At 34.5% G+C, this 12,830-nt stretch overlaps 1 protein-coding gene across 2 annotated transcripts; it reads left to right on the forward strand.

Moving 5' to 3' along the window:
- Nucleotides 1–2,441: 2,441 nt before the first annotated feature.
- LOC113234912 (alpha-(1,3)-fucosyltransferase C-like) lies at nucleotides 2,442–4,454 on the forward strand. 2 transcript variants are annotated; one of them, XM_026470434.1, is made up of 3 exons: nucleotides 2,442–2,693; nucleotides 3,131–3,348; nucleotides 3,999–4,454. In XM_026470434.1, exons 2-3 carry the CDS (start codon nucleotides 3,242–3,244, stop codon nucleotides 4,429–4,431), a joined length of 540 nt encoding a protein of 179 aa, XP_026326219.1. In that variant the 5' UTR covers nucleotides 2,442–2,693; nucleotides 3,131–3,241; the 3' UTR covers nucleotides 4,432–4,454. The 2 variants fall into 2 exon arrangements, with proteins under 2 accessions (XP_026326219.1, XP_026326218.1); XM_026470433.1 differs by lacking the exon at nucleotides 2,442–2,693 and having other exon boundaries at nucleotides 2,735–3,348.
- The last annotated feature ends 8,376 nt before the right edge of the window (nucleotides 4,455–12,830 follow it).

Genomic DNA, 12,830 nt, shown 5'->3' on the forward strand with positions numbered 1-12,830 from the left:
AAAAAAAAGAAACCACTATCGAATTTTTAACTACCAGTATAGAGAATGAAATATTGTATGTAGGCGTATAATATGTAACGCACTTCGGGAAATAACTATCACAGTAATTTCCTCAACAGCTGCAAGGATACACCACAATAACCAAAAGGAACTACCTACTTATAAAACGACATAAAGCATATTCTAAGAACCATTATATTTCGAACAACTTTACTTCACATTTAGTGGACTTAATTCAATTATAACACTATTGTAATGCGAGTTTTTGCTCTCGAAACGTTACAAAGCGTTTATTTTGCCAACAATAACTGTATTTCGGGGGCACAATAAGAAATCTCGACCACATTGACGCCTCGTCACGATGGTCAGTAATTTTTTAACACTTCATATCGTGGAGGATAGAATAAGGGACGCAAATACTTGTATGAAAAAATTAAAGACGTAAATGGAACTAAATTTGTCTCCTAAAGTATATTTTATTTGGAACGCTTTGTGTTGTACAATTTTTTGATACTGGAATATGCAAATAATATACTATATGAAATAATAATAATACCTGATTAGATGGTGAGTACTATGTTAATATACTGAATAAAAATGATAATAATAAATAAATATTTCAAGATTTTTTCTTGTTCCCATGAGTACCAAAATAAAATCAGTACATACATAATCTCTATTATGTTCATTGATTGAAACTGTATGTATATGATCAATTAAATATATTAGAATTAGAATAGAATAATGTGATCAAAGAGATTAACAAAATATCAAATATTAACATTTAAATCGTGGATATACAGTCTGTGACAAATGAATACTGATTAAGTAAATTTAAGATTTGTGCTTTGACACCGACTTGTGTGAATAAATTTTCCTATAGAGTTTAGAAGATTTCTAGTTGGTGTGATCTCATTGCTAGCCAAAGGATGTAAAGGTATTACTTAATTGTCATTTATTTTTCTGTGTCACCTATATACTGTAATTTCTGTTGCGTTCTTTAAAAAAATCCCTGAGTTTTGCGTTTAACATATTTCACTTGTATTATACTGAGTCCATTACACTATTTTGTTTACTATGTAACATAACTGTATTCGAGCTATAACCAAGTATTTGTAAGTGAAGTGTTTACTATGACCTGCATCAGATAGAATCTTAATCGGGCTTAGAGATTGTAATCCTTTGTGAGGATGTCTACCGTGGAGTTGCGGTTGAATGACGTGCCACCAGAGGTGGACAATGATCGTTTTGTTCAACGGCCACACCATAACACTCACTATGTTTTGGTTAATCTTCATCTAACTTTCTGCATCCGGTTTAAATTGATAGTAAAGTTACGTTAATTAATTCTTATTAATGAATCGTTATATTACGCAGATTTGTTTTAAAAAAAACCAACAACCTCGCAGGACTGCATTCCTAACATCATAGACAACAACTTTTGTTCCATGACTTTTTACTTTCTTTTATTACTACACAGAGTTATCACCGGCTAGAGCGATGTAATTAAATAATTTTATTTTTGTACGAAAGTAAAATATGATGATTTATTAAGTATCAGGCAACAAAAGTTGCTATATATGATGTTGGTAACATTATAGTCCTGCGAGATTGTTAGTATTTTATAAATAACCCTGTATATTTAAATTTCATATTTTCTTTAATGATCACATTATGAAATAAATATCAATGGGAGTGTACCACAAAAAAGCTTTCAAGTTTTCTGTCTGCTATAGTGACAACCAATTGAAATCTAGGTAATGCCCTAAGCATGGAAAAAGTGCTCTGTGCCCATCGAGTATATCACCAGAAATATGGCCATCCACCCCTGGCAACTCATTAGGTACACTTTTAAGTATCAACTCTCGTTTTCGCTGAAATCACAAATTAGAAAACTGAAATAGTACAGAGCCAACAACTGACCTGTGTGTACGTCTCCGTATATTCCAAAAATATTCCGTATTTATTGCATTAAAGATAATATGTCTAACTATGGGGAACTGTTCCATTCGGTGGTGTGGGAAAAACAGCAAAACATCTAATTACAAAAAAAAACAGATTTAGTCGGTAAATAAACATTATGTGTAATTTTTCGATTTTCGCCCATTAAAGCAACGCCAAATTAAATTGGTCGATTTGAAGCTTAGAGGATGGAATTTGAAGTGAAACAATTGACGACACCCGTCAATTATTTCGAATTCGGACTGGTCAATCGGAGTGCAGTTGTCACAGTAATGATTTGGCAGAATGATTTTCAAACAAATTAATTGACATTTCGTCTCTATTTTTGGTTATATACTCAATGTCTGTGCCTAACCCTAAAGAAAAAAAGACTCGTCACAGTGAACTGACACTGACACAAGCCTAGTGGAAACAAGAATAATTACATGTTTAAATAGTTTCAATATTTATGTTAAATTACTATAAATGAGTACCCAATATGAAGTTTTTTGTACTTCCAAGTTCCAGGCGCAAATTCGTACACATATTTCTCATTATAGTAGGCTTCAGTATCATACATTATATTTTCAGCCTAATGTTTGAGATTACAAGGGCTGTAAATAAAGTCAAGAATCTCATTTGGAATAAGCATTCTGACCAAACAAAATATATACTCTTATGGGACGACTTCTATTTGATATGGTATCGAAACAGAAGTGTGTTTCCAAAAATTAACTGTCCTATTAAGGAATGTGAGTTTTTTATGAATAGGATTCCGTACAGCGCTCACCCCTCTCACTTCGATGCTATTATTTTTCCACCAAAGAATTTGACTCGCGAATTCAGACCAAGTGTCCGAACGAGAAGTCAGATTTATATTTTCACCTCTTTGACGTCATCGCGCATGGCACCAGTTTGCGATGAGTTTAATGACAATTTTTTCAACTGGACTCTCACCTATAGGCTGGACTCGCACATACCATGGACCTACTTTTCCATAAGGAATAAATCAGGAGGTATCGTAGCTCCGAGTCTCGATGTGATTTGGGAAGATAATTACTTGTACACATCGACAACGATCAAGCCAGTTTTAAAAAGCATACTTTCAAAAAAAACTAAAGCAGTCGTTTGGATTGTGACATTATGCCCGAGTAAGAGTTTCATTGAAAATTACTTGCTTATTTTACAGACAGTATTAGTGTATTTTTCGTTGAAAATTGACTTGTACGGAGAATGTTCTTATAAGAAGTGCCCAGATAATGATTGCCCGAAACTAATAAAAGAGAACTACCTCTTTTACATGGCATATGAAAATTCAATAATTGAAGATTACGTGACGGAGAAAGTTTTATATGGATATGAAAATTTTGCAGTCCCGATAGTATATGGGGGAGCTAATTATTCTAGGTACGTATCTGCGGAAGCACCTACGATTATCCATATATGACCGATTCATAAAATTACAAATAAGTTAAAAATAAACTATCCGTCTGCCTTACTGTTTGTGTTTTAAAAATGTAGACAAAAAATAAACCTAAAATATTAAACAAATTCGACAAACAATAAACCGAAAAAGTTTATTTAATTTGTTAAGTATTTATAACGATCTCTCTTCTCTCAGGCTCCAGCTGAAAACCAGCAATTTAGGCTGCTAATGTGTATTTTAGTTTATTTAATTTTATTTTTAACTAACTTCAAAAAAAGGAGAAGGTTCTCAATTCGCCTATATGTTTTTTTGTATGTATGTTACGCGACAACTCCGGTATTTGTGAACCGACTTTTAAGGTTCTATTTTTGTTGGAAAGAGGGTACCTCAGTAATTCTATTTAGATTTGAAGAAAATATTTCACCTCTAAAGGTGGCAAACTTTATATAAATGACTTTTGAGATCAGTTTTTTAGTACGATCTCTACTGAGATTATTATATTATTATATGTAGCTGAAACTACTTGATAATGTTTAAAATGTTATTGTGTATGACCGATTAAATGTTTCTTTCTTTAGCATTTCAGTCCATACATAGTACCTACTCACTAAGTATTTTCCTATATTTTCAGATTCCTACCCCCAGGTTCCTACGTAAATGCAAAGGACCTTAACCCCTACGACTTAGCGTTGATCATCTATTCAGCAGTGATTAATCGAACTGACTACGAACAATATTTTAAATGGACAAATCATTACAGTGTAGAAGCGTCACCTAAGGATTATCACCCTCTATGCGATTTATGTGCGGCGCTTCACACTGACTTCGCCAAGAACGCACCCGCTATAAAGAACTTTAGAAAATGGTGGATGGGCAAGGATGGCATGAAATGGTGTCTACCTGAACATTATAAAGATGATGACTGGAAAAGTAGTTCAAAGGTTAATACAAAGCTTACTGTAGTTGCTAAAAGGATTTACTGCAATTTGTACCGAAAATTTAAACCAAGAATCACTGATTCAATGAAAAATGATGCTTATTATTTCGAAGAATCTTCATCCTAACAAATAATTTTGTATAGATTTACCTGCTATTATTGTGCTTATTTACGTTTAAAGTTTTGTGTTATTTTTTTACTTTACAATATGAAATTCATTTTATGAAATTAAATCGAATTCCATCTATTTGCCAAGTTTTACTGGAATCGGTTACTGTAAAGTGCGCGAAACAGGATACATAGGGCTACTTTGCCACTCTTAGCGTCGTATTTCAGAACTCTACTCAATGCTCAAGTCAGGACTTGAGTATGATTCAAAGCACTAGAAATCATATTCAAGTCCTTGCCATTAGAGTCGTATTTCCAGTGCTTGAAATCATACTCAAGACTGCTCAAATCCTGACTTGAGCATTGAGTAGAGTTCTGAAATACGACGCTAAGAGGTGGAATATTTTCTTCAAATTTAAATGAGACCACTACTGGATGCCCTCTTTCCAACAAAAAAGAATCCTCAAAATCGGTTCATAAATTTAATCGGTACCGCGTAACTTACATACAAAAAAATACATAAAATCGAATTGAGAACCTCCATCTTTTTATTAATTAATTATTATTTCAAATCAAAGTCACGGAAAACTAATCTGTAGGAGCTTAGCGAAAACTCATCAAGCAAATTATTAGTGTGGGACTTCATAGAAAGCGGGCGATAGTTTTCTAATCCTCCTGCTCGAAGGATGCTTGAAGGGGATATTAACTTCACCATACAAAAGAGCATGTTGCTATACGAATTGCGGTACAAAGATGGAGTAATAAATGTTTGACACGGTAATTGTGGATTTTTAAATTTGAGAGTGAAAGGTAGTCAAGTATTTAGGAGCGATTGAAGATTTTTTTTTAATGAAACTACAATTAACTACAACATCCGACCGATTTGGAGGCTGTACATTTAATAATCAAATACAAAATATATAATTTCTAAAGCTAATACCTTATCTATTCCTGGAGTTGTTACGCACTTTAGCGCATTATGAGCGTCGGTTGCTTACAAGTATATTAGTATGTATTTCGGTTGTAATACCTAGAGTTAAGCTCTAATTTGTATGGAGCGCGGGCGACCACAACGCATAACTAGGATGCTCTCGTTTATTTATCTATACATAGTAAAACTAATTGATTTCCGACATACTCTCTTGTCAGCCGCTGGTAGAAAGAACCTGACTGAGTGCAGAAAAAACTGCCATAATATGTTTCTTATCGGTGGCGCTACAGCGAAAAAGCCTTTAAAACCGAAACAAAGATCTGCAACAAGCACATAGCGTCGTCTTAGAGTGAATATCTCGTATGTGATATGTAATTTTTCAGGACAAAGATAAAATATGGTAAAAAATTTGATAAACGCAATAATATTTGTAGTTAGCATTTTAATTAGTTAAATTATATCTATTTCAGATACTATCTTACTTTAATAATATATTTGAGCAAGAGGTTTATAAAATTTTCTCTAACAAAATTCAGTAAAAACGAATCATGTGAAAACGTGAGGTATCTCGTATACCTTTTCACTCTAAGGCGACGACAGAGAGATTCGTAAGGTCTACTAACTGGTTCCGAAGCTCAGTTGACATTTTTTATGACACCAAGTGACGGGACGAACCAGTCGTGTGAAGCTTCAAATCGCGAAGACCTAAAGGGCACTTCCTTGAGATATAAGTTGACATGTCCTATAATGCCTATAATTAATCATCACCCTTACTCTTCAAAACCGGAACACAGTACTGCTCACATTACTGCTTGGCGGCAGAAATAGCTAAGGTGGCAACACTTGCCTGGACAAACTCTTTCACAGGGAACTCTACTACTACTAAAAAGTACATTATTTTTATTTAAAAAATATTTTATAGTAAAAACATCATGATATTCATCAAAATAAATATTCTGGCATACTTTTGCTTGTACTTTTGTGTCATATTGTTATTGAACAACTACCTAAATGTTTATAGGTAGTTGTTAAAAACAAAGGTGTAAACGAAATCGGGATATCATAATATTATTTCTGTACTAATTTCAACACAGAATTAAATAATATTCGTTTAAGGAAGTACCAATGAACCCCAAAGTTCAGTTAATGGAGTATAAAAATATCTATACAAGTTACCCTTACAGGCGGGGGAGTCGCGGCAAATCGGGCGACTGCCGACACAATACGGTAGTTAGGGAGGGGGCTATCATTTAACGAGTGAATTATTTAGTACCTAAATGTTCCCAAATAATAACATTTTGATGTAGATTGAGTATAAATACAGCCAATGAGTATAATCCTGTAACTAAAGATTTTCGTGGTTGATTATAATTAGTTACACGTTTCTTATTTACCAACCCGTGCCTATGAAGCATGTAATCATTCTGAATTATCGATCATATAATAAGTCGTAGGCATCGTGGTAAGCCTGGTGCTAAGCGATACTCCTGTCTATAATAGCTGCAGTGTACTGCCATTGTGCCCGGCACCCTGAAATATAACTTGACAATTCCCATATAATTTCACTACTTACTTTCTTCAAAACCGGAACAAAAAATGCTCACATATCCTGCTTAGCGGCAGATACAGGTAAAGTGGCAATACTTCCCTTTCATAAGGAGTTCTACTGCTAATATGAAAATCAATCCTGTACCTTAGTAGCTATGTCCAAATAATCCTTCTAACCTATTCGAGCCTGTTCTTGTCCCGTTGCAGGGCAAAAGCCTCTTCCCTCTTTTTCCATTGATCATTGGCCCCGGCAAGTCCTTTAAAAAATTACTCTAAATCATCCCACCATCAGTGCGTCCTCGTTTTGAGTTGTGCGACTTCCACTTCGTTATCTTTTCCCACAACTCGCTCGACATGCGGCAGACGGGACCAGCCCAGACACTTTTTTTACAGGCAATGTGTATAATCCTGTAACTAAAGTTTTTGTTTTTTTTACGTGGGGAAATCCTCCTAGGATTCTACTGCAACTTGGCTGCCTTATCATTAATTTGGAAATTATAGACAAACCCTAAAAGAGATTGATAATCGACAGAATACCTGAATTGTTGCCGGTAACCTCAAAAAGAGTTAGATAAAATAAGACTTTTATTGGACAAATTATTTATGCGCTAGGCAAGATATGAAATTACAGAAACGTGACATGATTCTTTTAACTATATTGAGTCATTTACACATGTGCCATTAATTAGTTACATGAACAACATCTTTAGCAAATCAATGTGTATCAAATCTTTAAAATCACGTCGGACACTACAAAGTGACTTGGTTAAACTTTTCCTGTGCAAACTAGGGGTGATTGCGCCCTCAGATGGTTAACCAATGAGGATTCGAGTGTTACGGTAAATACGGACCCTTAAGTGTCGAATATAGTACTGACTTAGTAATCTAATTAAATAATATACAGTGTGTAACAAATGTATCTTATGGTATTTTGGGACGTGTCTATGACCCAGAAAAATCTTAAAAAGAAAAAATCGAGACAAAGTTTTTGAAATTTTCTTACACTTTCTGACAGATCTTTTCCGACTTTTTTCACTAGTGAAAAAAACGATTGGTGATCTTTTATTAGTTTACGAAACATGTTACGTGTTTTTATATCTTGACATTGTGGTTCTCACAGAAATCTGTGAAAAAATTATTTTTTATTTCTGTGGTGTTTGTTCATCGTCATTATATCCTGTATCTTCTAGCCAATCGCGTTTTTTCACAAAAAGTAATTTGCACGGTCCATAGACTTTTGCCTTTCCTCAAGGAAGAAGATGAACATAACATCTATTTAACTGTCTAAATATATCGTAGTCTAACCATTGGTAGCAGAGCGCGATAGGAACAGTATAATTCATTAAAGAAGAAATAATGACAAGAAAATGTGTAACTGGTGTGAAAAATAAAAATGTCCTAAATGTTAAGCCCAAATATTAACTTTCTATTTATAACGATATACTAAAGCCTCCCCTTGTTGTACAACAATTTTAGAATAGATGTACAGTCAAGAAATCAACTCCGTTCTCAGAAAAATCTTAATAAGAAATAAATGAAGGTAGTAAGGTAACAAAGAGTGTGAGCACTGATACAGGAATAGCAAATGGAGGTAAAGGGGTAATTTTCAGGTTTATTTTCTGTGCCTAATTTCGGTGGCAATTTATTATTTAAGTATTCGAGTATATTATCGAGAAATATTAAATAATATTTCAGGATACTGCACTCGAATTATAATAAAACTTTATGATAATATTCTAGAATATTTAAATAATAAAAATTGCAACCGACATTAGACAGAGAAATCTAATCTGATGAACCGAAAATGCCATTTATTCGTAAAAAAAATTATATCATGGTGAAGTCATGACACAGAAAATTTGTAGTATTAAAAAATTAAACAAATTAAAACTTGTGAAAATTTGACAGTATATAAAGACTAATTACCGTAGTAAATGTATAACCACATCATTGAACAGACAGAACTGTTCAAAAATCAACACCCTCTTTCAACCCTATATGTACACAACAGGTTGGTTCAAGAAAAGGTTACGCCACTTAAACGAGGATCAGATCTAAAGACGGCTACGAAAAATAATTTAATTATGGGCCTTAAAATCAAAAAGGTCATTTTTCCTGAGTGTAAAACTTGCCTAAACGCAAAAATTATAAGGCTTCCTTACACAATTGTTGACGTTTTCAACGGCTATGAGCAGAATGCGATGGATTTAGAATGTAGTAGAAGTGGTAGAGCTCTTTGCGAAGTAGCAGTAGAGCTCCTTGTGAAAGAGTTCGTCCAGAGAAGTACTGCCACCTTACCTATTTCTGCCGCCAAGTGGTAATGTTACCATTCTTGCGTTCCTTTTTCTGAAGGGTTAAGGGTGCTGGAGAAATTCCAGGCAAATGGGATTTGTCAACTAATATCTCAGGGTCACGGGCGTAGTGGGAATGCCCCTCAGATCTTCGCGATTTTAAGCTCTGAGTGCCAATGCAAATGCTATGGACAGGCGCGTCGCTTACCACCAGGTGCCTGACTTACACTCCGACGAAGAATACCCTTCAGCGATGAGCGTATATGAAAGCGACATTGCGTATTGATAAGGCGAAAGATTTGTGCCTACCCCGATGGGAAATGAGCGTAAGTATGTATGTCATGTGAGTATTTATATTTGAAAAACGTATTGCGAAAGGGAAAGAAAAAACTTGCGTCCGCAAACCTTAGCATTTAAATGATATAATATTATATAGTACCAATTCTTTACGTTCACTTTTTAATGACTATATCTGTACAATTTATGTTTTTTAAGTTTAATTTTTTATTTATTTAAATTAGGCAACTATGATCCATATAATATATACTTTATACAGACTAACGTGTAATAAAATATAAAAATATAAATATAGTTTTGTTATCTTCGTCGTAGAGATTTTGTTTATGATTTTTTCTGAATTGTTTAATATAATTCTTCAATTAATAACTTTTATTAGGAAATAAAACTTCAAAAGACCTTAAAACCTCATAGAATTACATCTATTTGCCAAATGTTATTTAAATCGGTTACCGGAAAGTGCGCGAAACTGGGGACATCCCCTAGTTTGCCACTGAGAGGTGGAATATTTTCTTAAAATTTAAATGGAACCAATACTGAGGTACCCTCTTTCCGATAAAAAAAGAACCATCAAAATCGCTTCACACATGCCGGAGTAATCGAGAAACATACACACAAAAAATACAGTCGAATTGAGAACTCCTCCTTTTTTTAAGTTCGTTAAAAATAGAAAGCTGTTTTATGAGTAGTTACAGCCCATACCATTACGGCGTAATAGGCTAGTATCCGCAACTCAACGTCCAGGCGCCTATTTTAAGAGTATATAGAAATATACTCTTAAAATAAAGAAGTAATAATAATGAAAAACATTCGTTTATAAGCACTATCACAAAAGTTTTATACAACACGTGGAAAATAGAGCAGTATCCAATGCTGAATGACATTCGCTTCCGGCAATTTGAAGACACTTTAAATTTTCATTTGTGGGATGTGCTTGTGCTTAAAATTTATACACAATTTTCATAACGATAGTAAATTATAGGCAAAAGAAAAGTAAATAACAGGTATACAGACATTAAAACTTACATAAATGTACTGTTCACAAATAAATGAAAAACATACGATTTGCTACCATTTAATGCTATTATATGCATGTTAGAACTTTTATTCGATGGAAAAGCATAATAAAATAACTTTAATGACCATCGAGAAATCAGTCTTCCGAGCAACCCCCGACCACAACATTGAGAGTCTTATAATCGAGTGCCCTCGAACACCCATTGATTCATTGTGCGACACAATTACCCGTCAAATGCTAAATTAATGAGCGTTTAACAGACCCTCAACAGTTCACGAGTGATGAGGCAGACACAATGATCTTAATGTCTTTTGGATTCTTTGCATAATGCTCTTTAGAGTCTGTGGTTGCGCCAATGCTCTTAAAGCTGGACTGAGTTAGACAGTGGGAAAAATATAACAAATGCTACATTTTCTATTTAAAATAAATTATTTATTGAGATTTTTTATGAAATAACTCCACTGGTTGTGTTACGATAATGAATACAAAGGTCGAACACACAGAAAAAATTTCGTCGAGCAATGCCGCACCTTAACATTGCTCTAACCATCTGAGCCACAGGTCCAGTTACCGAAAAGCGACATCTGCGTCAGTGGTGATACCTGTAAAGGTATTGGCTGCGGTGAGAAGGTTATTCAAAAATCTCTCACTAGATGTCACGAGCGGCGACGAATGCCGAAAGTCAGCACGAAGATCAGAGCCACGGGTCCAGTTACTGAGTCGTCGAAATTCCCCTATGTGTTTTTAAGCAACTTAAAAAAAAGGAGCAGGTTCTCTATTCAACTGTATGTTTTTTTTTTTGCATGTATGTTACGCGATAACTCAGGTATTTGTGAAACGATTTTGATGATTCTTTTTTGTTAAAAATAATTTCTCTGTGTTTGATCTTTGTATTCATATAATCATATAAATAAATTAATTAGTATAATAACAATCCTGTCATCGTACCAAACACATTTAGTAGCAGTAGAGCTCCTCGTGAAAGAGTTCGTCCAGGAAAGTACTTCCTACAGAAGAAGCCTATTTCTGCCGCCAGCAGTAATATAAGCATTACTGTGTTTCGGTTTTGAAAGAACTATCAACTTATGTCTTATGGTAACGGGTGCCATGTAAATGCCCCTTATATCTTTGCAATGTAAAGCTTTATGTACTGCAACTGTTATGGACAGGCGTGTCGCTTGCAAACCAGACGCACGACTTATTTGTCCCGATACTTGATACATAAAAAGACACATATTTTATATTTAACAAAAGTACTTTATTGTAGCAATTTATCTACTGCTGCGTGAAAGTAATGTAAGTACAACGTAGAATTGTCATTCCAAATTTAATGAACTAGACGGACGAACATTGACAAAGCAGCCGATGCAACTATAATTAGCTTCCAATTAATCAAACATGATGTTAATTTGTAATGAGTCTAAAACGGGACAATACGTACAAAGGACAGGTTAGTTATATATAGTCTGCTATGATTAATTGAACTAATAACTTTACAATGCGTTTATGTGCAGCAGTAGAGCTCCTTGTGAAAGAGTTCGTCCACGGAAGTACTGTTAACTTATCTATTTCTGCCGCCAAGCAGTAATGTCAGAGCATTAATGTGTTCCGGTTTTCAAGGGTATGGGTGCTGGCGAAATTACAGGCACTTGGGACTTGTCAACTTATGTCTCAGGGTGACGGGCGTAGTGGCAGTGCCCCTCAGATCTTCGCGATTTGAAGCTCTGTGTGCCACTGCAACTGTTATGGACAGGAGTGTAGCTTACCATCAGGCGCATGACTTGATCGTCCCGTCACTTGATATTATAAAAAAAAACCTCATCAAGAACAATGGTCTTGGTCCTTCACGAGAATATAATATATTATGTTAAAATTGGTTGTGGAATATCACGAAAGAAATAATAATCTCAGTGCAGTGCAGAGTACTAAAAAACCGACCTCACAAGTACGTAGAATTACGTTTATTTGCTAAGTTTTATTGAAATATCCCCTAGTTCGCCACTATACAGGACTTGACACTGGAGATAATAAAAATAGGTTCTCACTACGACACTACACAAAGTATATTGAGAGAAAAACGCCTTGAATTGTAGAAAAGCAAAATCAACCATTAAAGTAATTGCTCCTAAATTAAAATTAAGCGCTATTTATAAAAATGAATCTTCATGCGTGAACAGCCACCCTTCGAGGTGGATGATTTTCTTCAAAATGAAATGGGACCACTATGGAAGTACCCCCTTTCCAACAAAAAAGTATCATGAAAATCGGTTCACAAATAACGGAGTTATCGCGTAACATACATACAAAATAAAAAGAAAAGAAAAAAAGAACAT

Source organism: Hyposmocoma kahamanoa, unplaced genomic scaffold, assembly GCF_003589595.1.
Source record: "Hyposmocoma kahamanoa isolate Upper Pololo Valley unplaced genomic scaffold, ASM358959v1 86, whole genome shotgun sequence".
Classification (NCBI taxonomy): Eukaryota; Metazoa; Arthropoda; class Insecta; order Lepidoptera; family Cosmopterigidae; genus Hyposmocoma; species Hyposmocoma kahamanoa.